At 43.3% G+C, this 27141-nt stretch overlaps 1 protein-coding gene across 1 annotated transcript; it reads right to left on the bottom strand.

The window, feature by feature from the left end:
• Positions 1–1335: 1335 nt before the first annotated feature.
• LOC141198552 (microtubule-associated serine/threonine-protein kinase 3-like) lies at positions 1336–4742 on the bottom strand. Its single transcript, XM_073662985.1, has 10 exons — positions 4615–4742; positions 4373–4505; positions 4059–4224; positions 3812–3910; positions 3437–3559; positions 3178–3287; positions 2890–3089; positions 2455–2543; positions 1749–1838; positions 1336–1523 (listed from the first exon to the last, which is right to left on the bottom strand). Exons 1-10 carry the CDS (start codon positions 4692–4694, stop codon positions 1384–1386), a joined length of 1230 nt encoding a protein of 409 aa, XP_073519086.1. The 5' UTR covers positions 4695–4742; the 3' UTR covers positions 1336–1383.
• Between the last annotated feature and the right edge of the window lie 22399 nt (positions 4743–27141).

Raw genomic sequence — 27141 nt, 5'->3', positions numbered from 1 at the left:
TCACCTCTGTATTTATCAGACAAAACCAGGAGTGGGTGAGAAATTCATAAAACATTACCTCGGATTGCTCCACTCCTGGTTTTGTCTTATAAATACAGAGGTAAAAATCTCACCAAATACTCAAAGTGCAACAATCTTCTGACAGTGCTGATTCCACCAATAAATAAGTGATCACCTTCCCAACCTGTGCATCGCTGATGACTTGTTTTCACCAATAAAAACCCTTTAATGCAAACTACAGTAATTGTACATCGCATTTCTGGTGAGCGCACAGTGATGGGCAGAAGCGGCCAATATAATGGGTATAACGGCTAACAGGTATTTGCAAATAGCTGAAGGGTGGGTGGGCCCCTGGAGTCAATGTCCCTGGTGGGCCCCAGACACCCCAGTCCGGCGCTGTTGACAGCAGTGACCTGGGGGTCTGAAATGCTTCCTGGGGCGATCCCCATGCTGTCCCCATGTCATTTGAGCACTGTCACTATCGTTTTGGGCACTTTTTAGGCTTTCTACAGACTGTCGGGGGTGCCGCCGCAAAAATGCTCGGGTCTCCCATAGACTAACATTGGGCTCGTTGCTCAGGTCGAGCACCCGAGTATCACGGTGAGCTCGGCCCGAGCTTCGAGCACCCGAGCATTTTAGTGCTCACTCAACACTAATTGCCACTCTTCGTAATGTGCAAACAATGTCTTCTTCAGGTGGATTCCACCTGGATCCCTCATGAAAAGCACTAGATAAAAATGTAAATGATTGAACATATGCACTGCAATATAAAAACAACTTGCTGTGCATTGTGTATTTTTCAGTCTTTTTCAGCTTCTTTTCTCCGCTTCCAGCTTTGAAAATTATGAAGTGGTTAAAGAAAGTGATCGGTTCATTCTGCTGGTGGCTTCTGTTTGGAAGCCGCTCACTATTTTATATGTAGTTAACAAAAACACTGATGTTTTCCTTAAGTGTCTTCTTATAAAATAAAAAATCAGTGGGTATGCTGGCGTCTATAAGGTGCTGTGTGTACGTACCCTTAGGAATAACAGAATCTCTGGTCATCTCCTCCATTTTTGGCCAGAGTTTAGAGGATTAATGGGAGACATAGAACCGCTATTCTCCAGTTTGGGATCTATCCCTTCAGACATACTATATATGAGGTATAGTATTAATATACCATAAAAGTCAGTAATAATCAATTAAATGCGAAAAGACATTAAACAATTTTAATTTTTTATTTCTTTGAATTAAAATTGCATGGAAGGATGAAGACAAGTTCTTGGAGGAGCCTTCAACTTTTGCACGTGTCTCTTGCTGGTCAGGAGGCCACAGGTAGGTGGTACAACTCCTTCCATACAGGTACAGCATTAATGGTGGATGTGCTGTAGTTTCTTCAGAGCGCTAGATTTGGGGGTTTTCTGTCCTCGAGATGTCAATGGTGCGTTGGTGGCAGCAGCCAAAAATGCAGCTTTCTCTGACAGCACGAGCAGCCCTGGATAATCCACGCCGGCAGGATGTTATCATCCGGCGGAAGAGAGAACCTAGGAGAAAAGATGTAAAACTGATGTAAGTAATGGGACTCCATATTAGAGGACACTACTGTGGTGTCACTGTAGCATGACGTTAGAGGAATCTCATCATACAGAGGAGCAGAATCATTGTCAGCCATCATACATGTGACAATCCCACCACTGACGGATAACATCTGCTCCACATGACTTCTTCTCACTGACGTCATACAACATGGAGATTATCGTCACACTTACCTCGCCTAGTTTCCCCCTCTTCAACTTTCTCTGTTTTTAGTTGTTTTCTCAGTGTTCGAAAATATTTTCTTCTCTTCTGAACTGGAGATTCTAATCAAAAAGCCAGAAAAAAATGTTGATTATAAACTCCTAAAAGATGAGCTTTGTATCTTTATAGAGTTATGCAACTGATTAATATGAACCTGTAGCTTTTCTGGGTTCCGGTGGTGTCTCCCCAAAGAACCATGTCCCCATATTAATATGACATTACTTTCAGCAAGCCACAGTGTTATATAATCAGTTAGATAAAACTTCATTGTAACTTTAAAGAAGACCCATCACCAGGTCAAAAGTGTCCAAGATTCGCTCTTATTTTATGTCGGCTTCTCCCCTGAGTATTCTGATATTTGTTTTCCTAAAATCCACAGTACGGTTGTAGAGATATGGGACTTTTTATTTAGTGTTAATTATTATGGTCTTTATCATGTGGGCGTGGTAACCTAAGGGCACGCCCCAGAGGATCCTGTGAGCACCGCCCCTTTGTAAAGAATAAAAATTACCACTAATTACAAAGGCCCATAACTCTGGAACCTTATGGGGGATTTTAACAAAACAAAAAATAGAATACTCAGGGGAGCAGAAAGAATAAAGGAAGTAATTTTAGAGCCTTAATATTTAAATTTTGGATCATAGGCTATAATTGGATGGCCTATAAACCTGTACATACCTGACAATGAGGGCGAGGATGACTCACTGTTTTTAGCAGTAAAACACTGATTGTCTCCAACAGTTTTGGAAGGGGAAGATTCTTTCTGCCTGTTGGTAGAAAAAAGACACGTAAATTACAAGGAATAAACAATAGAATAACGGAAGAACACCTGTCTGTAAGGTCAATTAGGACAACATAGAGGAGATAGCCTGCTCAAGACCACATTTTACCAGCAAGAATGGAGTCTAATTAGTAATATTGGCCTGTAGTGAGTTGGAAATGAATGGTTGGTCGCAACAATCAGCTGTTATTGAAGTTATCACAAGTAAGACCCACAGAGATTGTGTAGTCATGGGGTGGTGGATGCTAGATTTAGATTTGTGTTACTCGTATCTTGTATTTGGATCCGACATATATCAGGACTAAATCTCATAATAATAATAATCTACTCACATTTCTGAGCCTTTTTCATTGATCTCTGGGGAACACCCTGGAGGTGACATAGGCACTTCATTGCCTTCATCACTGTTCTCTTGGGAACACTGTGGAGGTGACATAGGCTCTTCATTGCCTCCATCACTGTTCTCTTGGGAACACTGTGGAGGTGACATAGGCTCTATATTGGTCATCATCCCAGTATTGGTGATATATAGCTAAAACAGATAAAGAAATATAAAATAGATATATTTAATTTTTTTTTGTAATTATAGGTTTCATACATTTTATTAGCCACATACTTACTTTAGAAGACCTTTGATAAGTTGATGCAAAGTTTTTGATTTCTGGCCAGTCATTGTCCTCACTTGTGTCCCCCTCATCTGAATTCATATGTTTGAAGCTGCTACTTCGAGCTAAAAAATACAAGTGTTATTAGAGATTATTAGTATAATACCCAGACAGTCACCATGTTATCACTAATAATGATGAGAACTGATTTTGACATAAAATGAAAGACAAGACACACGTCAGTTTTCTGCAGATGACGTCTCATTTTACTTACTGATAAAGTAGCGGGTGTCCTCATCTGACTTTAGGTCAGGAACGAACAGGGGCTTCTGACTTAAAAGGTTGTCAAAGTCTAAGTCACGCATAAATGGATGAATTTTGATCTCATTTGCGCCTCCTGGAAAAGGAAGACAAGAAAGAAAGTGATACAGTCATTGTCAGAGAAACTGCTCCATATCTGTAGAATTTATGTTAATCTGAACTGAAGATGTAACAGAGCCGACATAAAGGAAATATATTGAACATTATAGCATGAAGAATGGGTAATAGACAAGTAGGTAGAGTACAGAACCTCAGTGCTGATCCTCATGGAACCCATCATTTGTCTGGTCACGCTGTAATAATTCATTGATAATACTATTAATATTACCTGTTCCAAGTCTCAGTGCTGGAATTTTTCTGAGCAGTTGAGTGATGATGCCTCGAGCATTAGTTGGAGGAAAGTAATTACATCTCCAAGGTATATCATCTGTTATATAAAAAGCAAATATTATAAGAAATAAAACCTCTTCATTTATTTTCAGAAAAAAAAATTCCTTAACAAAGCTAGAAAAAACTACAGAACTATTCAAGTCAAATAACAGTGACATCACAAGCATTCAGATTATTTTACTTACCCTGGATGATACTGTGTAAAATATTCCTTCTGCAAGCCCCTGTAAATGGTGGATATCCAAATAGAAATTTATATAGGATGATCCCTATTGACCACCAGTCAACAGGCCTTCCATAACCTATCTTTAGGATAACTTCTGGGGCCATGTAAGTAGGGGTGCCAGCAGTCTGGAAACCAACAGAAAAAGGAGATGATGATCAATAAATATAATTGCGACACATAACATCAGTGGAAATGTTTTTCTAGAGAAATTATAAATCAGAGAAGGAGAAAGATGAGATCTGTAAAGTACAAGACCCTGTAAGTAAAGCCTACCTCTTTATCAAGGAACTCTTTGGTGATGTCCTTAGTTGGAGTCTTGTAGAAGTCTGAGTTTGGTCTCATGAGGCCGAGTTTTGAAACCCCAAAATCAGTGACCTTAATATGTCCTGTTGATGTTATCAGGAGGCTGTGAAAGAAAAGATGGTGTCAGCACCATCAGCACCAAGTAATAACCCACAGACTGTATAAGAAACTCTAACTTTCTTCCCCTCTAATATGCTAGAGGGGTCACTTACTTCTCAGGCTTCAGATCTCTGTGCACCACACCATAGCTGTGCAGGTATTCCACAGCAAGGACCGTTTCCGCAATGTACATACGGGCCAAGAGGACCGGTAAAGGACCCCTGTGCTTTAGAAGGGTACCACAGTCACCTACTACAGGAGAAAGCAAATATGAGAACTGAGGGTTTGTTACAATGTAAATTACACATGATGAGTGGGAATGTGAAGAAGGCGGAGACATTGGGACAGGATGGTCTATATATACTGTATAATGTAGTGCGTATACTGTATACTGCAGATAGACCCTATACATAGAGACAGAGCCTCATCTACGAGCCTCTAATTTTTTTCTCTGTGAACGTTCTTATCTATAAAAACTCTTCAAAAAGACAAATCTTCCTTTTACCCATAGTGGAAATTGCTGCCGTGCTCAGCGAGGACATACTGGGGGACTTTCATAGAGATCAATGGTTTTTCAGGCATCTTGGTAACAGATGACTTATAATAATTGCAAAGAGGACATGTAACCGTCCATGTGGGCACATTGTGGTCATATATAGGTGCTAGGATTAAGCAGACGTGGGCTGGATATAGATACAATGGATGTGTCCTACCTGGTACATACTCCATGACCATACATAGATGAAGTTTAGTAGGAAAGGAGCAGAACGTGGAGACCACAAAGGGACAATCTGCGAATGCTGAGATGTCCCTCTCCAGAAAGGCCCATTCAAGCCTCTTTGGCTTTTTCAGGTTCTCCTTGTCCATTTTCTTCATAGCGCAGACTTGGTTTGTATCTTTATGGCGAACTAAGTGGACGGCCCTGGAGAGGAGAAAAAAACATGATTTACTATAAATTCTTATTAACAATCTATCTATAGATCTCATCAAATGATCTCCTGTATTAATGATTAATGTGGGGCCATCACTAGAAAACCATGTCTATAAATACATAAAATAACACTCCACAAATGATCACCAATGGGGGGTCCTCATCCACGTCACATCCTAACTGACCTGAATAGTGACAGATAGATGTGGACCGTGATGTGAACTCATAATTTGTCCATGGGAACATAACATGGGAAGGACGCAGAGACATCGTCATAAGGAGCCCTGGGAAATATATATAATACCAAAGTAAAGCTCACCCAAAGGCTCCACTGCTGATCAGTTTGATCGGTTTATAGTCGCTCTTACAAGGATTTCTCCCCAGGTTCAATGATCCGATCGCGGCCTAAAAAGGAATAAGAAATGACATTAAGACATAGAAACTGCAGGGGAATAAAAGCTGAAGATGCAGGAACGTCTCTCTTCTATATTATGTCCATGATGATTACACTGCAGCAGATGTAGGGGACTTGATACAAGCCGGACCCTGCACAGACACTATTATATTATAGGAGATATCCCCCTTATACAAAGACACAGGCGGAAATACAAACTCCGCACCACTGAGTACAGACTGTCCTCACAGATGATGAAGCCACAGGGACAGGTGGCCATAAAATACCCTGTGTCTGCCTGGAGTGGACATGGAGGCCTCCACCATCATAAATCTGACCTTCTGCTAAATGGCTGGTAATCTGGAGAAGATCAGACAACAAGGACATGAGATGTAGACCTGTGTCTGCCTGGAGAGGACAGGGAGGCCTCCACCATCATGAAACTGACCTTCTGCTATATGATTGGTAATCTGGAGAAGATGAGACAAGGACATGAGATGTAGACCTGTGTCTGCCTGGAGCGGACATGGAGGCCTCCACCATCATAAATCTGAGCTTCTGCTATATGGCTGGTGATCTGGAGAAGATCAGAGAACAATGACATGAGATGGAAACCTGTGTCTGCCTGGAGAGGACAGGGAGGCCTCCACCATCATGAACCTGAGCTTCTGCTATATGGCTGGTGATCTGGAGAAGATCAGACAACAAGGACATGAGATGTAGAAGATGATAGATCCTTACCAGGCGCTCCACTGAGTAGGCCGGATACTCCAGTACAAGCAGGACATTTTGGGCCAGTTGTTTAATAAAGGCCAATTCTCCACTTTGGGATTTTTCTTCAGCCTATAGAGATGAAAACAAAGAAGAAAGGAAAATCATGAGAGAAAAAGCAAAACGGAGGAGGCCATTTATATCACCATGTTACTTATGCTATCTACACTACAAGTACTACATGACAACTGACGAGGGATCCGGTCGCTTGTAAACCTTTAAATCCCCACGTCCTCCCTCCATACCCAATGTATGTATATAAGACACATGGCTGCTTGTGACCTGTGTAAAATGGCCACAGCAGACTCCAACTCAAAACGCGGGGTGACTGCAACAATGATAGCCCCACAATTATATACAGTAGATATCTAATAGGCTTTAAACCAGAAGAAAAACAACACCTAATTAAGAGTTAGACCCTAGCCGCACCACACCGACACCACACCGACACAAGGGTTAAGGCATTAATATCCCACATTAATACCACTATCCTCACAGGACCGAAGTCCACTAGTTATATTGAGATGTAACCAAAGTCACTATTCCCCCAACAGTAACCTCCGTCCAAAGGACATCACATTTATCAAGACTCTGACCCAAACCTATCCCCCACCGCTGTGACCGTCCCAAAACCTCTACTTATCAAGTGCCAGCCATCAAACTTTCCTCCCATCTCTTTATAAGGGCTGGTTGGATGCTGGAACGTGAAACTCCTACCTTCTTCCTTTTATTGTCCCCCTGTAACCCAGCTCCTCAACTCCTTCCAGCAAATGTACGGGTTATTAACATCCTGGAAGGGTCCTCACATGTGGAGGGGGCTCAGGAGCTGAACTCCCCAAACATGCGTATATGAAATAGCCAGCATCTGTCCCTAAAAACCGTGGACAACGCAGAATTCTTCTGTTAACCATTTAAATAAAGCTGTCAGTCTGTGACAGTATCATTTCAATTGTGCATGCACCGATGCCTGAGCACTCTTGCTTTCATCGGCCCTCTACAAGGCGATCACAGGGGTCTAATGCATTTCTAGGACAACCAGGGGTCTGCTGAAGACCTCCGTTGCTGAAACCACGGTCCTCCTTGTGAAGCTTAGCTATAGGCTGAGCTCCAGAGGAGATCCAGATTTTCACTATATAGCGCAATACTGTAGTATTGCAATATATAGTATGAGCGATTTGCAGGATTAAGTCCCCTAAGGGAACGAAAAAAAAAAATTAAAAATAAAGAAGAAAAGATTTAAAAAAAATGTTAAAAATATAAAAGTTCAAATCACTCCTCTTTTCACCATTTAAAATAAAGAAAGGAAAAAATGAATGATCATATTTGATATTGATGCGGTTGTTAAAGTCTGATCTTTTAAGATAGGGAATTAATTAATGCGATCAATAAACACCGAAAAGAGGAAAAAAAATTGGATTTGTGGGGTTTTTTTGTCTTCTCATTTCACTTAAAAACATTAATAATAAACAATCAAAACACCCATAGAATCTATGATTCTATGACACTCTATGTACACAAAGTTCACTGCAAAACTCAAATCTTCACTCATCCCAATCGACAGAAAACTAAAATGTTATGGGTCCCTGAATATAGCGACACAAAGAACCATTGCATCTCACTTGGAGTTTTTTTCCCTTGTTTCAGTACAATGTATGGTAAATAGAATGGAGCCACTGAAAGCTACAACTTGTCCTGCAAAAGAATCAAGCCCTCACATGTCTATGTCAGTGGAAAAATAACAAATTTATGGCTCTTGAAAGAAAGTGAGGAAAAAATGAAGGCATAACAACTGAAAACTCTGTGGTCCATAATTGGTTAACCAATCCAATTCCCCCCTACCTCCACAACCCTCCCAATAACCCTGTAGATATCACCCTCTCCCTTGTCATGTAGCCTGTATGCCCTATTACTGCTCCCCGGCTATTCTTATCTGGGTATTTGGTACAGGTTAAACTTATATTCCATTATTATTTTCCATTATTACTATATGATTTGTGCAGATTGTCTGCTATTTACCTGTTGTACTAATGTCCATATGTTCTTCTGTAAATGCTCAAGATATTCTGAGCTTATATGACCTCGTTTGTATTTGGTCAGGCAATCTCTCACAAGCTCCATTACCAGCCGGTAAATGAAGCTGAGGACGCCATCGGGTAGTGGTAGCACAAAGTCAGGGTCATAGGTGGTAAGAATCCCCTGGAGTAGTGCTAACACCTGAAGTCTGTCTGGAGGAATTCCAGACATTTCCAGTAAATCCAAGCGCAGTCTGTATATGACTAGCTATATGGCTTATCACACCGACAACAATGACACCGGAAAGTCAAAGTGACAACTAGAGTGTAATCACTTGTAGAAGTAGTGATGGTTAATTGTGATGTCATAATGGAATCTTGTGTTCTACTCTTAAAGGGGCAGCTTACCTTATAAGGAAGTTGCCTAGCATCCCTTAAGGAGGCAACAATATAGGCTGAGCATCGGTACCATATGCAGACATGGATGATAGAGCTATGGACGCTTTACTCTTCTGAGCAGTTAGAGTATTATTATGTTGTTACATAAATTATTTATATCTGTTCCACACAATAAAAATTACAGTGTTTTGTATCAATAAGAAAGTCATATTCCGGGGCTAAAAGACAATGTATATCTTTGTACCGTGTTAGGGGCTAAAAGAAGTATCTTTACTGAGGGAACAGGGCCGGACTAGGGGCTGCGCCCAGCTCTGGCATAGGACGCACACAGGCCCATGTTACTCTCCCACACCCACTTTCAAAGATGAGGGTCTCTATTACAAATATGACCCTGCCTACCATTGGAGAAAATCTAAATTTACTACTCCCCGTGATACCAATTTATTAGGATGATCATTTAGGTCTCTTTATCACATTAATAGTTCCCCTTGGGCATCCTTATAATAATAAGAGTGCCCCTCTGGGTTTCCTTATAATAATATTAGTGCCCCTCTGGGTCTCCTTATAATAATAATAGTGCCCCTCTGGGTCTCCCTATAATAATAATAGTGCCCCTCTGGGTCTCCTTATAATAATAATAATAGTGCCTCTCTGGGTCTCCTTATAATAATAATAGTGCCCCTCTGGGTCTCCCTATAATAATAATAGTGCCCCTCTGGGTCTCCTTATAATAATAATAGTGCCCCTCTGGGTCTCCCTATAATAATAATAGTGCCCCTCTGGGTCTCCCTATAATAATAATAGTGCCCCTCTGGGTCTCCTTATAATAATAATAGTGCCCCTCTGGGTCTCCTTATAATAATAATAGTGCCCCTCTGGGTCTCCTTATAATAATAATAGTGCCCCTCTGGGTCTCCTTATAATAATAATAATAGTGCCTCTCTGGGTCTCCCTATAATAATAATAGTGCCCCTCTGGGTCTCCTTATAATAATAATAGTGCCCCTCTGGGTCTCCTTATAATAATAATAATAGTGCCCCTCTGGGTCTCCCTATAATAATAATAGTGCCCCTCTGGGTCTCCTTATAATAATAATAATAGTGCCTCTCTGGGTCTCCTTATAATAATAATAGTGCCCCTCTGGGTCTCCCTATAATAATAATAGTGCCCCTCTGGGTCTCCTTATAATAATAATAGTGCCCCTCTGGGTCTCCCTATAATAATAATAGTGCCCCTCTGGGTCTCCCTATAATAATAATAGTGCCCCTCTGGGTCTCCTTATAATAATAATAGTGCCCCTCTGGGTCTCCTTATAATAATAATAGTGCCCCTCTGGGTCTCCTTATAATAATAATAGTGCCCCTCTGGGTCTCCTTATAATAATAATAGTGCCCCTCTGCGTCTCCTTATAAGATTAAAGGGAATCTGTCAGAAGGATCAGCTCTCCCTCCCAAGCCGTCTATATGGGCATACGTTATACACGTGGTCCCTTTACCAGCGAGGTTGGTCGACTGGGATAAGAAAATCATTCAACGAGAGACTAGATGGATTTTATTAACGAATGGCCTATTGTTATAGTGTGATCACTATTCAGTATGGCCCTATTACATAGACTATCACCATACAGTGTGTAGGCCAATTGTGGCTGCGCTCTTCTATACGGCATAGTCGGCCATTTGGACGGACTTCTTTTCTTTATCTATACTTTTAATCTTGGCTGCACTGAATATTGATTCAGGGTTAAATGATTCTCCTTTGTGTGTGCATCGATTATATCTGGTACATTTACACTATATTAATACATCCTCTATATTTATAATATATCTATACACCTATATTCCCTGTTGTCTTGTTGCCTAGCCATTATGGGAACCAATCTGGACCTATGATGTGATAAATACTTGATGAGATCCATAAAACAGCGCCCCCTATTGGAGCCCACTGTTCGTTTCAAGCATGGACCTTCTGGTATCTGTATGGGGAGGAAACCTCTCGCTGGAGCGCCGCGTGCCTCCCAATGCGCACTGACGCCCCCTCCGGTCTCATCGCTGGAACACATTTTTATGTAAAGTGTCATTGAATGCAGCAGCCGGGTCTAAGCTCCTAATAAACACAACCCTCCGCCTGCCCCGCTGTGTTATTACAGGCTCTATTCCCCTTCAAGCCTAAGCGTCAGAATGCCTGCTCCTCCTCTTACCTCCCCCTTTCACCTGCTGTTATAGTACAGCCTGTCTGGGCTCTGTATTAAAGCCTCTTATTAACCCTCTCCACCTATGTATCTACTGGTAGACCCCATATTAATATAAGCCCCTTGCATACCATGAGCTGCAATATTATTATTGTAAGAAACCCCATGTGCACTATTATTATCAGGCATAGATGGGGGCATTATTATTCAGTATCGGCACACAGGGGGCATTATTACTATCTAAGGCAAGGGTGGGCAATTAATTTTCCAAAGAGATCACATGAGAGACCATGACTGTTGCGGAGAACGAACCAATAGACAGATATGAATTCTGCTCAATATTCATATCAACATATTAATTACATTTATTATAATATATTAATATTATCACTAGAGATGAGCGGTGTTCGACTCGAACTGTTCGCCAATCTCAAATTCGAGCTGTTTTGGGCGGTGTTCGAGCCGTTCGGCGAACACGAACAATTTGAAAAAAATCCGGCTGTTCGAGGTTATGTTCCATAACTGTTCGTGCACCAAAATCATAACTGGATTTTTTCTCAGTAATGCTGAAAATTAATGTTAATACGCAGTTTGAGTGTACAGCGGGGCGGGGGGAGGGGCAGGGGATGGATCTCTGCAGAAATAATGAAGATCTCCATTTTTTTTTCTCTTTCCCCCATTTACAGTGGGGAGGTGCAATCTGTCAGCCTATCAGCAGCGCACACACGGAGCGAACTGCTTTTTTCACACAAGCAAAGGCATGTGTCATTGGCAGTGTATGTCACATGTCCTTGCCCTATAAGACCCAGCCATTTTCCACGTAGCCACCATTTTCTCACTGCTGCAGCTGCGTGTTAGACGGCACCGCTGTTGCTGTGTGCGCTATACTTTGAGTGTTCATTTCAAGCCAATTTTCGCACAAATCTACAGATAGCTTGGGAGTAGGGGATAGTTGTGATTGCAGTCCTTTTGAGGACTAGGTTACATCATTTCCTACGACTTTTATCAGGCAGGTCTGTGCTCTTAAATAGATAGGTTGGGAGTAGGGTCTACTTGTAATTGCAGTCCTTTTCTGGACTAGGTTACAGCATTTCCTAGGACTTTTTGCTAGGCAGGTCTGTGCCAGTGCTGTGCAAGTTTTTTTCACAGCATTTGGCTAAATCTAGCTAAGCAAATCCTTTTTGGCCTCTTGCAGTGTGTGTTAGTCAGTGGAGTAGCCTATCTGTGTTGCAAGCTATACCACCTGTGTATAGAATACAAATTTTTTTACTGCACCTAGCCAAGTAAAACCTTTTGGGTATAGCATCATTCTATTAGTCCATCTATACTAACCTCCACCAGGTTGCAAATTAAAAATAATTTTTATCTGCATCTAGCTCTGAAAAAAAATGTGGTCTTGTAGCAGTGTGTGGGACTTGTTCTATTAGTCCATCTATACTAACCTCCACCAGGTTGCAAATTAAAAATAATTTTTATCTGCATCTAGCTCTGAAAAAAAAATTGGGCTTGTAGCAGTGTGTGGGACTTGTTCTATTAGTCCATCTATACTAAGCTCCACCAGGTTGCAAATTAAAAATAATTTTTATCTGCATCTAGCTCTGAAAAAAAAATTGGGCTTGTAGCAGTGTGTGGGACTTGTTCTATTAGTCCATCTATACTAACCTCCACCAGGTTGCAAATTAAAAATAATTTTTAGCTGCATCTAGCTCTGAAAAAAAATTTGGGCTTGTAGCAGTGTGTGGGACTTGTTCTATTAGTCCATCTATACTAACCTCCACCAGGTTGCAAATTAAAAATAATTTTTATCTGCATCTAGCTCTGAAAAAAAATTTCGGCTTGTAGCAGTGTGTGGGACTTGTTCTATTAGTCCATCTATACTAAGTTCCACCAGGTTGCAAATTAAAAATAATTTTTATTTGCATCTAGCTCTGAAAAAAAATTTGGGCTTATAGCAGTGTGTGGGACTTGTTCTATTAGTCCATCTATACTAAGCTCCACCACCTGTGTATGTAATAAAATTGTTTTACTGCATCTAACCCAGCCAATACTTTTGGGCTAATACAACAGTTTGGCCACTCAGCTCTGCTCGGTTCCCATCCATTGTTTTTTTGTGCAAACAACTCCAGAGTTGTCAATTAGTTAACCACCAAAATGAGTGGAAAAAGGCCTGCTGATGGTGGAAAGGGGAATAGGTGTGTTGGGAAGGGAAAAAAAGGTTGTGTCCGTGGGGTAGGTGTTAAAGCAACAGTAACATCTGCAGAAGAAAGACCATCTTCCAGCCAAACTAAGATGTCTACTTCTTTTAGTGGACAATGTGATAAGATCCCTTTCTTACGGCCACGCCAATCGCTACAAATTCCAGATGAGGCACAAAAACAGCAGGTGCTTCAACGGATATCAAGTGCTCCTTCAAGTGGGCTTCAAGTTATGACCACCATACTGATTACTAACAGTATAAACACTGATATTATCACTGCGCAGCAACCATGTAGTGGTATAATTGTATATATCAATTCCAGTGCTCTGCATACTATATACAGTACAGACCAAAAGTTTGGACACACCTTCTCATTAAAAGATTTTTCTGTATTTTCATGACTATGAAAATTGTACATTCACACTGAAGGCATCAAAACTATGAATTAACACATGTGAAATTATATACTTAACAAAAAGGTGTGAAACAACTGAAAATATGTCTTATATTTTACTTTCTTCAAAGTAGCCACCTTTTGCTTTGATGACTGCTTTGCACACTTGTCATTCTCTTGATGAGCTTCAAGAGGTAGTCACCGGAAATGGTTTTCACTTCACAGGTGTGCCCTGTCAGGTTTAATAAGTGGGATTTCTTGCCTTATAAATGGGGTTGGGACTATCAGTTGTGTTGTGCAGAAGTCTGCTGGATACACAGATGATAGTCTTACTGAATAGACTGTTAGAATTTGTATTATGGCAAGAAAAAAGTAGCTAAGTAAAGAAAAACGAGTGGCCATCATTACTTTAAGAAAGGAAGGTCTGTCAGTCCGAAAAATTGGGCAAACTTTGAAAGTGTCCCCAAGTACAGTTGTAAAAACCATCAAGCGCTACAAAGTAACTGGCTCACCAAAAGTACCACCCCAGGAAAGGAAGACCAAGAGTCACCTTTGCTTCTGAGGATAAGTTTATCCGAGTCACCAGCCTCAGAAATCGCAGGTTAACAGCAGCTCAGATTAGAGACCAGGTCAATGCCACACAGAGTTCTAGAAGCAAACACATCTCTACAACAACTGTGTTAATTCATAGCTTTGATGTCTTCAGTGTGAATGCACAATTTTCAAAGTCATGAAAACACCGAAAAATCTTTAAATGAGAAGGTGTGTCCAAACTTTTGGTCTGTACTGTATGTGCATAGTGTGCTGGTAATTGTACAAATATATGTATATTAAGTCATCTACCATCTCTCTGATCATAGTTGTTCACTTTCCCTTTTCTTTTTCATTCAGCCCACACCACCATAACCACTTCTTCCATCCATGACTTGTATCTGCTAGAGATGAGCGGTGTTCAACTAGAACTGTTCGCCAATCTCAAATTCGAGCTGTTTTGGGCGGTGTTCGAGTTGTTCGACGAACCCGAACGATTTGCAAAAAATTCGGCTGTTCGAGGTTATGTTCGATAACTGTTCGTGCACCAAAAGCGTGTCCTGCATGTCTGGCGCTATTTAGAGCACCAATCATGCAGGGATTGTCTGCCACTCACTGTAATGCCACAGCCATGGTGGTTGTGGCATTACACTGATTGCCCAAATCGATGGGTACAGTGCCAACAGTGAAACATGAAAAGCCGGCAATTCAGCAGCGGCATATACCGGTACCCGACAATTTAGAATCGAAAGAATAGAGCTTCACACATAGATTAGATAGATAGAAACATGTCAGCCACATATATATGAAGTACAGTGACAGTGTTGCTTATTGTACTTGTCATTTAGTGTAAAGGATTTATCAAAAAAAATAATAGTGTTTTCATGCACCGTCTCTTTAAAAAAGCCGGCCGGCAATTCAGCAGCGGTACCCGACAATTTGGAATAGAAAGAATAGAGAATCACACATAGATTAGATAGATAGAAACATGTCAGTCACATATATATGAAGTACAGTGACAGTGTTGCTTACTGTACTTGTCATTTAGTGTAAAGGATTTATTAAAAAAAATAATAGTGTTTTCATGCACTGTCTCTTTAAAAAAGCCGACTGGCAATTCAGCATCTGTACCCGACAATTTATAACAGAAGGAATAGAGAATCACACATAGATTAGATAGATAGAAACATGTCAGTCACATATATAAGAAGTACAGTGATAGTGTTGACTACTGTACTTGTCATTTAGTGTTAAAATAAAGGATTTATTTAAAAAAAAATTGGCGTGGGGTTCCCCCTAATTTTAGGCTCTAGCGGAGGTTAAGCAGACGGCTGGGGCAGATGTTTGAAGCCTGGGAAGGGGGTAATACCCACGGAGCTTCCCAGGCTACTAATATCAGCCCCCAGCGGAATACCTAGCCTTTACTAGCTATTAAAATGGGGGACCCCACAAAAAAATGACGTGGGGTCCCCCCTATTTTAATAGCTAGCAAAGGCTAGGCAGACAGCTGGGGGCTGATATTAATAGCCCAGGAAGGGTGCCATGAATATTGGCCCCCTCCCAGGCTAGAAACACCAGCCGTCAGCCGCCCCAGAAATGGCGCATCCATAGGATGCGCCAATTCTGGCACTTAGCCTCGCTCTTCCCACTGCCCTGTAGCGGTGGCAGTGGGGTAATAGGGCTGGGGTTGATGTCAGCTTATAATGCCAGCTGACATCAAGCCCAGGTTAGTAATGGAGAGGCGTCTATAAGACACCCCCATTACTAACCCCATAGTCAAAGTTAAAAGAAAACACAAACACCCAGAATAAAGTCCTTTAATTGAAATAAAGACACAATCCTTTATTGTTCTAAATTAAACCATACTTACCACCACGCCCATTCCAGCTGAAGCCAACGATCTCCTGCAATAAAAGTAAAATAATAAAGCAACCTCATCCTTACCTTTCCATGGTTCCCAGACAGCTTCAGCTCTGCTACATCGAGATGACAGGCTGGACCGCAGCAGAACGCTGCCATCCAGCCTGTCATCCCGCAGACACTGAGAAGCGCAGGCATGCTTGCGCTCCTCAGTGTCTCGCTGTGATGGCATAAAGATGAGCCGACAATGAACTCGGCTCACCTCATGCACGTCACTGACAGCGTGGGAGAATTCTCCTGCACTCAGCGCTTCAGCGTGAGAATTTTCCCACGCTGTCAGTGACGTGCATGAGGTGAGCCGAGTTCATTGGACATGAATGAGCTCACCTCATGCACGTCACTGACAGCGTGGGAAAATTCTCACGCTGAAGCGCTGAGTGCAGGAGAATTTTCCCACGCTGTCAGTGACGTGCATGAGGTGAGCTCATGTCCAATGAACTCATCTCACCTCATGTACGTCACTGACAGCGTGGGAGAATTCTCACGCTGAAGCGCTGAGTGCAGGAGAATTTTCCCACGCTGTCAGTGACGTGCATGAGGCTGATATTTAAATTTGGCGCACAAATCGGTGATTGGTCGCGGGCAGCGTCCGCGACCAATCAGCACAGTAGTGTTTAACTTTGGCGGCAAGATCAGTGATTGGTCGCGGTCAAGACGGCGACCAATCACCGATTTGTGCGGCACATTTAAATAGCGGCCGCGACCAATTGGATGTCAGCGCCGCTCCCCGGTCCTCCCTTTACACCCTAGCCGCATGGATTTCAGCGGCGCTGCCTGTGCGGCTACTTCCGCTGCGAGAACCCGGGACATGAGCGGCCGCTCGCAGCAGAAGTATCCCGACCCGCAGCGCCGCTCCCCGGTCCTCCCTTCACACCCTAGCCGCTGATGTCCCCACAGTATCCGCATGGTGTTACAAAGGTCCGGACATTTGTGTTAAAAATCGCTGATTGGTCGCGGGCGCTGGGAAAATTCTCACGCTGAAGCGCTGAGTGCAGGAGAATTTTCCCACGCTGTCAGTGACGTGCATGAGGTGAGCTCATTCATGTCCATTGAACTCAGCTGACCTCATGTACGTCACTGACAGCGTGGGAGAATTCTCACGCTGAAGCGCTGAGTGCAGGAGAATTCTTCCACGCTGTCAGTGACGTACATGAGGTGAGCTGAGTTCATTGGACATGACCTCGGCTCATCTGGATGCCGTCACAGCGAGACACTGAGGAGCGCAAGCATGCCTGCGCTTCTCAGTGTCTGCGGGATGACAGGCTGGATGGCAGCGTTCTGCTGCGGTCCAGCCTGTCATCTCGATGTAGCAGAGCTGAAGCTGTCTGGGAACCATGGAAAGGTAAGGATGAGGTTGCTTTATTATTTTACTTTAATTGCAGGAGATCATTGGCTTCAGCTGGAATGGGCGTGGTGGTAAGTATGGTTTAATTTAGAACAATAAAGAATTGTGTGTTTATTTCAATTAAAGGACTTTTTTCTGGGTGTTGTGTTTTTTTTAAATACTTTACTAGAAATTCATGGTGGTCATGTCTAATATTGGCGTGACCCCATGAATTTCGGGCTTAGGGCCTGCTGATAATGCCAAGCTGGCCCTAACCCCTTTATTACCCAGTGAGCCACCGCACCAGGGCCCTGGATGAGTTGGGTACAGCGCCAGAAGATGGCGCTTCTATGAACGCGCCATTTTCCGGGGTGGCTGCGGACTGCAATTTGCAGCTGGGGGGACCCAGAAAGCTTGGGCCTCCCTGCGCTGCGGATTCCAGCCCCCAGCTGCCTAGTTGTACCTGGCTGGACACAAAAATAGGGCGAAGCCCCACGTATTTTTTTTTTTTAATTATTTCATGAAATTCATGAAATAATTAAGAAAAAAAGGGCTTCCCTATATTGTTGTGTCCGGCCAGGTACAAATAGGCAGCTGGTGGTTGGGGGCAGCCCGTTCCTGCCTGCTGTACCTGGCTGGACACAAATATAGTGCGAAGCCCTACGTCAATTTTTTTTAAAATTATTTCATGAAACTAGATGGTGGCCCGATTCTAACGCATCGTGTATTCTAGAATATGTATGCGGCAGACCCGGCGCAATCAGCAGAGCGGTGTTTAAATTTGGTGCCAAAATCGCTGACTGGTTGCGGCCAGCAACCGCGACCAATCAGCAAAGTGGTGTTGAAATTTGGCGACTATATCACTGATTGGTCACGGCCGGCGGTCGCGACTAATCAGCAGAGCGGGGTTTAAATTTTGCGCCAATAATGCTGATAGGTTGTGGTCGCGACCAATCAGCAAAGCGGTGTTTAAATTTGGCGCCAATAATGGTGATTGGTCACGACCTCGACAATTCAGCAGAGCGGTGTTTAAATTTGGCGGCAACAATGTTGATTAGTCGCGGCCGGCGGTCACGACCAATCAGCAGAGCGGGGTTTAAATTTGGCGCCAATAATGCTGATTGGTCGCAACCGCCGGCCGCGACCAATCAGCAGAGCGGTGTTTAAATTTGGCGTCAAAATCGCTGATTGGTCGCGGAAGGCAACTGTGACCAATCAGCAGAGCGGTGTTTAAATTTGGCGCCGATACTGCTGATTGGTCGCGGCCGGCAACAGTGACCAATCAGCCGAGCAGGGTTTAAATTTGGCGCCAATACTACTGATTGGTCGCGGACGGCGACCGCGATCAATCAGCAGAGCGGTGTTTAAATTTTGCGCCAAGAATACTGATTAGTCGCGGCCGGCATCCGCGACCAATTAGCAGAGCGGGGTTTAAATTTGGCGCCAATCTCGCTGATTGGTCGCGGCTGGAGTCCGCGACCAATCAGCAGAGCGTTGTTTAAATTTGGCGCCAATCTCACTGATTGGACGCGTCTGGCGTCCGCGACCAATCAGCAGAGCGTTGTTTAAATTTGGCGCCAAGCTCGCTGATTGGTCGCGGCCGCTATTTAAATGTGGCGCCAAGATCACTGATTGGTCGGGTGCGGAGAGCGCGACCAATCAGCTAATCGTATTGGTGAGGACCGGGGAGCGCCGCTGCCTGGTCGGATACTTCCGTTGCGAGAAGCCGGGAGATGAGCGACTGCTCGCAGCAGAAGTATCCCGACCCGCAGCGCCGCTCCCCGGTCCTCCCTTGACACCCTAGCTGCTGATGTCCCCACAGTATCCGCATGGTGTTACAAAGATCCGGACATTTGTGTTAAAAATCGCTGATTGGTCGCGAGCGCTGCCCGCGACCAATCACCGATTTGGGCGCCAAATTTAAATATCGGCCGCAAGCAATCACCAATCTTGGCTCCACATTTAAACACCGCTGTGCTGATTGGTCGCCGACGCTGGGCGCGACCAATCACCGATTTTGGCGCCACATTTAAATAGCGTCCGCGACCAATCAGTACAGCGGTGTTTAAATGTGGAGCCAAGATGGGTGATTGGTCGCGGAGGATATTTAAATTTGGCGCCCAAATCGGTGATTGGTCGCGGCTGATATTTAAATTTGGCGCCCAAATCGGTGATTGGTCGCGGGCAGCGCCAGCGACCAATCAGCGATTTTTAACACAAATGTCCGGACCTTTGTAACACCATGCGGATACTGTGGGGACATCAGCGGCTAGGGTGTGAAGGGAGGACCGGGGATCGGCGCTGCGGGTCGGGATACTTCTGCTGCGAGCGCCCGCTCATATCCCGGGTTCTCGCAGCGGAAGTATCCGCACAGGCAGCGCCGCTGACATCCATGCGGCTAGGGCGTGAAGGGAGGACCGGGGAGCGGCGCTGACATCCAATTGGTCGCGGCCGTCTTGACCGCGACCAATCACTGATCTTGCCGCCAAAGTTAAACACTACTGTGCTGATTGGTCGCGGACGCTGCCCGCGACCAATCACAGATTTGTGCGTCAAATTTAAATATCGGCCGCGACCAATCACCGATCTTGGATCCACATTTAAACAACGCTGTGCTGATTGGTCGCAGCCGATATTTAAATGTGGCGCCCAAATCGGTGATTGGTCGCGGTCTTGGCGCGCGACCAATCACTGATCTTGCCGCCAAAGTTAAACACTACCGTGCTGATTGGTCACGGACGCTGCCCACGACCAATCACCGATTTGTGCGCCAAATTTAAATATCAGCCTCATGCACGTCACTGACAGCCTGGGAAAATTCTCCTGCACTCAGCGCTTCAGCGTGAGAATTCTCCCACGCTGTCAGTGACGTACATGAGGTGAGCTGAGTTCATTGGACATGACCTCGGCTCATCTGGATGCCGTCACAGAGAGACACTGAGGAGCGGAAGCATGCCTGCTCTTCTCAGTGTCCGCGGGATGACAGGCTGGATGGCAGCGTTCTGCTGCGGTCCAGCCTGTCATCTCGATGTAGCAGAGCTGAAGCTGTCATGGGAACCATGGAAAGGTAAGGATGAGGTTGCTTTATTATTTTTCTTTTATTGCAGGAGATCGTTGGCTTCAGCTGGAATGGGCGTGGTGGTAAGTATGGTTTAATTTAGAACAATAAAGAATTGTGTGTTTATTTCAATTAAAGGACTTTATTCTGGGTGTTTGTGTTTTTTTTTTTTAACTTTGACTATGGGGTTAGTAATGGGGGTGTCTTATAGACGCCTCTCCATTACTAACCTGGGCTTGATGTCAGCTGGCATTATAAGCTGACATGAACCCCAGCCCTATTACCCCCTGCCACCTTCCCAGGCTTCAAACATCTGCCCCAGCCGTCTGCTTAACCTCCGCTAGAGCCTAAAATTACGGGGAACCCCACGCCAATTTTTTTTTTAATAAATCCTTTATTTTAACACTAAATGACAAGTACAGTAATCAACACTGTCACTGTACTTCATATATATATGACTGACATGTTTCTATCTATCTAATCTATGTGTGATGCTCTATTCTTTCTGTTCTAAATTGTCGGGTACCGCTGTTGAATTGCCGGCCGGCTTTTTTAAAGAGACGGTGCACGAAAACACTATTATTTTTTTAAATAAATCCTTTACACTAAATGACAAGTACAGTAACCAACACTATCACTGTACTTATTATATATGTGATTGGCATGTTTATATCTATCTATGTGTGATGCTCTATTCTTTCTGTTATAAATTGTCGGGTACAGCTGCTGAATTGCCGGCCGGCTTTTTTAAAGAGACGGTGCATGAAAACACTATTATTTTTTTAAATAAATCCTTTACACTAAATGACAAGTACAGTAAGCAACACTGTCACTGTACTTCATATATGTGTGACTGACATGTTTCTATCTATCTAATCTATGTGTGAGGCTCTATTCCTTCTTGTCTAAATTGTCGGGTACCGGTGTATGCCGCTGCTGAATTGCCGGCCGGCTTTTTTAAAGAGAGCGTCTTCTGAGCAGTTTGTCAGCTTTTGGACACCTTTGAAGGTGTTTTCTATGTGTTTCTATGTGTTTTTGTTTGCCTGCCATTGGTTTTAACGGTGTTCGACAGTGTTCTAAGGTGTTCGACGAACAGTTCGACGAACAGTTCCTCGAACATCCCGGTGTTCGACGAACCGAACCCGAACACTACGGGGGTGGCTCAACACTAGTCTCTGCAAAATGTAATTCACGTCACCTCATCGCGTCTTCTGTATGGAGAGTCAGGGTGTTGGAGACCGGAGCAGCACACCCGGGGAACAGGAGCGAGATGAGTATGTTTTTTCTGCATGTATATATGAGTCTATGTGGGGGCTCACACTGTATATACAAAGGCTACGTGGTGGCTCAAACTGTATTTAGGAGGCTATGTGGAGCTCACACTGTATACAGGAGGCTATGTGCGGCCTCATACTGTATATAGGAGGCTATGAGGGTGCTCACAGTATATGTAGGAGGCTATGATGGGGCTCACAATGTATATAGGAGACTATGTGGGGGGCTTATGCTGTATATGGGAAAATATGTGGGGGCTTATACTGCATATAGGAGGCTATATGGGGGCTTATACTGTATTTAGGAGGCTATGTGGGGGCTCATACTGTATAAAGGGACTATGTGGGGCTCATACTGTTTATACAGGGCTGCGTGGGGGTTCATACTGTATATAGGAGGTTACCTAGGGCTCATACTGTATATAGGGAGGCTATGTGTGGGCACATACTGTATACAGTATATGGGGTTATGTGGGGTTCATACTGTATATAGAGTGGCTAAGTGAGGGCTCATACTGTTATAGGAGGATATGTGAGGCTCAACCTCTATATAGAGAGGCTATGTGGGGGCTCACACTGTTTATAGGGGGCCATATGGGGGCTCATACTGGATATAGGAAGCTATGTGAGGGTCATACTGTTTATAGGGTCCATGTGGGGGCTCATACTGTTTATAGGAGGAATTGTTCAGGCTCATACTGTTTATAGGAGGATATGTGAGAGCTCACACTCTATATAGAGAGGCTATATGGGGGCTCATACTGTTTATAGGGGGCTATGTGGGGGCTCATCATGTAAATAGGAGGCTATATGAGGGCTCATATTGTATGTAGAAAGTCTATGTGGAGGCTCATACTGTATATAGGGGACTATATGGGGACTCACACTGTATATAGAGGGGCTATGTTGGTCTTATATTATATGTAGGGGGCTGTGTGGGGGCTCATACTGTATATAGGGGCAGTTTTCAGGCTTATACGGTAAATAGGGGAATGTCAGCATACTTAAATATTAAGTGATAATTAGAGTTGAGCCACCCCCGTAAGGTTCGAGTTCGGTTCGTCGAACGCCCGTATGTTCGCCGAACTGTTCGTCGAACTGCTCATGGAACACCGTCGAACACCGTTAAAACCAATGGCAGGCAAACAAAAACACATAGAAACACATAGAAAACACATAGAAAACACTTCAAAGGTGTCCAAAAGCTGACAAACTGCTCAGAAGACACAACTAACACATGGAAAAGTGACAAGTACATATAGTCATGCAAAAAGAAAAGAGGTTGAGGAGTAAAATGAGGGGGAGACACAGATATAGGCATGTAATGCCCTTCTAAAACCAAAAAAGTGCGAAGCTGACACGGCCAGTCCGTTCTTGCCCATGCGACCTCCGTGTAGCCGGGTTTGGGCCAGAGTTGCGGTGGACCCTGATGGCCAGCCCCCTTCTCCCAATACTGGGGCCTGTCCGCTGGTGGGTCGAGCGAGCCCCCCTGCGGTGGAGGCAGGTCTAAGCTTTTTAATTTAAATTGTCTCTCTAATTTGAATGAGTACACTTTAAATCCTTTTACAAGGATCTATTGGAGGGCAAGTCTGATGCCAGCAGCCGCGGGAATTACAGCTCCAGTAGCGTCCACTAAAGCTGCTGCAGTTAAAAAGCTTTTATAAGGATCGAGCTTGGCGGTCCACTTCAAGGCGTCCTACCGCCAGTCCCAGCCCCTGTGGCTTGGGGTGCCTCCCGATGCTCTTCACTGAGTGTCCCGGGGGCCCGAAGCATTTCCTTAGAAAAAATTAAGTGTCCAAACTACAGGTGGTGTAGCTTGCTTAACAGCCGGGATAATCCGCTGACTAGCAGACACTGCTACTAGGAACAAAGTATTTCCTGGGCTAGATGCAGTTAAAATTTTGTAATTAGATACTCTCGTTAGATGTTGAGAAAGCATTCCATAGAGTCTCCTGGCATGCCTGGCCCTCACAGGGTATCAAATACTTAGGAATTCCTATTCATAGAGACCTCTCCCGTCTATGTTATCTTAATTTTGGGCCCTTTATTGAACAACTCCATACAGACCACGGTTGGCAAGTTAGAACTGTAAGATTCACTACGTGAACCACTGGAGCTTTGTGGAAAAGCACATGTACACTGTGTTCCAAATTATTATGCAAAAAGTGTTTAGGAGTGATAAGGTAAGAATTTTTTTGTTTGTCAGTTAAACTCATTGATGGTGATGTGTGTCAGGGCTCTTTATATCACTCTAAGCAATTGCAGACACCTGTGCTAATTAGTTTGGCAGGTGTGTCCAATGAAAGGCAAGACTACTTAAGAAGGCTGTCCCACATTATTAAGCAGCCTACATTTTCTGCCAAAATGGGAAAGAAAAAGGATGTGTCGGCTGCTGAGAAGCAACAAATTGTGGAGTGTTTAGGTCAAGGCATGACTACATTCAACATTGCCAAGACACTTCATCGTGATCATTGCACAATCAAGAAGTATGTAGCTGATTCACAGTACACACGTGTGCGTGCTGATAAGGGAAAATTGAGGACTCTTTCCTACAGGCAATTACGTCAGGTTAAAAGAGCAGCGGCAAAAAAGCCTTGTCATAGCAGCAGACAAGTTTTTGAAGCTGCTCCAACGTCCCCCGAACAACAAGATGCAGGGCCCTTCAGAGGTTTGCAGCTGTGCATAAGCCATCCTGTTGACCTCCTCTATCCACTGTACACAAGCAGAAACAGCTCCAGTGGGCCAAACAATACATGAAGACTGACTTCAAAACTGTTTTATTCACCGATGAGTGCTGTGCAACGCTCGATAGTCCAGATGGATGGAGTGGAGGATGGCTGGTTGATGGACACCCCATGCAAACATGGCTACGGCGCCAACAAGGAGGAGGTGGAGTAATGTTTTGGGCTGGAATCATGAGGAGAGAGATTGTCGGCCCCTTTAGGATCCCTGAAGGGGTAAAGATGAACTCCATGATGTATGTGGAGTTTCTCAAACAGCACTTCATGCCATGGTTCAAGAAGAAGAACCATGTATTCCACAGCAAGATCATTTTCATGCATGATAATGCACCGTCTCATGATGCACATAACACATCTGCATCTCTGGCTGATATGGGCATAAAAGGGGACAAACTTATGGTGTGACCTCCATGCTCCCCTGACCTCAAACCCATTGAGAACCTCTGGAGCATCATCAAAAGGAGTGTCTATGATGGCGGGAGGCAGTTCACATCTAAGCAACAGCTCTGGGAGGGTATTCTGTTCTCATGCAAAACAATTGAAGCAGAAACCATCCAAAACCTGACAAATTCAATGGACGAGAGAGTTCAGAAGCTCCTTTCGAACAAGGGGTCCTATGTGCAAATGTAACATCACCTAGAATAAAGCTTTGAGTTGAAAACTGTTTGATTTAAGTTTCTAATAACCTGCTAATGCTTATAATTTCAAAAATGACCATTTTTTTGTTCTTTATTAAAATGAAAAGGTTGATCGAAGAGTGTGGGGGATCTAAGAGTGTGGCAACCCAGTAGTCAGGAATATTTCGAATTCTGACAATCTGAGGGTCATGTTGCAGGTAGTGCAGCAAGAAGGCACCCATGTGTCTTGCGCATCTAGGAGCCCCAAAATTATTTTCCGGGCTACATGCAGCTAAAAATTATTATTAATTTGAAAGCTGGTGGTGCTTAGTATAGATGGCCTAATAGAATCAGTACTGCAAACTGCTATAAGGCCAAAATTATTTTACAGGGAAGATAGAGATAAACATGATTAGTAATAATTTGAAATCTAGTGGAGCTTAGTATAGATGGCCTAATAGAATCAGTACTCCACACTGCTACTATGCCCAAAATTATTTTCCAGGCAAGATACAGATAAAAATGATAATTAATTTGAAAGCTTAAAACGGTTGGTGAGGTGATTTTACCAAATCCTCAAGCTTTTACTCTCCCCAGGATGACACAGGGCTAGAAAAGTCCTTGCTGATGCATGATGTGTTCATCTTTATGAACCTGAGTCTGTCTACATTGTCAGCGGACAGCCGCGTGCGCTTATCTGTCAGCACAACACCAGCAGCGCTGAACACACGTTCAGAGAGAACAAAAATTATTATTAATTTGAAATCTGGTGGAGCTTAGTATAGATGGCCTAATAGAATCAGTACTGCAAACTGCTACAAGGCCAAAATTATTTTACAGGCAAGATACAGATAAACATGATTAGTAATAATTTGAAATCTGGTGAGCTTAGTATAGATGGCCTAATAGAATCAGTACTGCAAACTGCTACAAGGCCAAAATTATTTTACAGGCAAGATGCAGATAAACATGATTATTAATAACACTGGTGTACAAAAAAAAAAAAAATTCTGGCATGGACTTTAAGAACAGTTTTAGACTAATTTGTGGGTGCTGAATTCAAATCTGATCTTATAATTTCTCTATCACATCACGTTTTTACGCTATAGGTATATAGCCCATTTTCAATAATTCCAAGAAAAATATAAGTAGTGTATGAAAAGTGCCGTTTTATACGGTTCACTAAGGTAAATTTAGTTTTCATTTAGTCTCCCAATAAATGTGAGAATATCTTTGTTTTCTTTGAACATGCATAATTCCCATTTGTTATGATAATAAAGTAAAAAAACAGTTTTCAAACACCCTTGTTTTCTGTGCTACTGGGACAGTAGAGCTACAGCAGAGCATTGGGTGAAAACTGAATGGCCTCAGCGACAGAGTTTGGCACCTGGCGATAAGAATGTCATCCATGATTCACTAGTGGATAGAAAGAACATTGTCTTTCCTCCCTTGCACATAAAACTTGGATTGATGAAGCAGTTCGTCAAAGCTCTCAATCACAGTGGAGAATGCTTTAACTATATATGTTCAACTTTTCCAGGTCTTAGTGAAGAGAAGAAAAAGGCTGGAATATTGGATGTACCTCAAATAAGAACACTTATGAGAGACGCAAACTTTATCACATCAATGAATGAGACAGAAGAAAGAGCTCGGAATGCATTTTGTAATGTGGTGCAGAATTTTCTAGGGAATAAGAAAGCAGACAACTATGAAGAGATTGTGGAAGAGCTACTAATGAGTCTGCAAAATCTTGGATGTAGAATGAGTACCAAGATTCACTATTTAAACAGCCATTTGGACTTTTTTCCAGAGAACCTTTGGGATGTGAGCGAGGAACAAGGGGAGCGTTTTCATCAGGACATTAAAACAATGGAAGAACGGTATCAAGG

The sequence above is a fragment of the Phyllobates terribilis genome, unplaced genomic scaffold, assembly GCF_046119375.1.
Source record: "Phyllobates terribilis strain yellow unplaced genomic scaffold, ASM4611937v1 Scaffold_97__1_contigs__length_5976380, whole genome shotgun sequence".
NCBI lineage: Eukaryota > Metazoa > Chordata > Amphibia > Anura > Dendrobatidae > Phyllobates > Phyllobates terribilis.
This window is presented reverse-complemented; position numbering and strand designations above follow the sequence as displayed.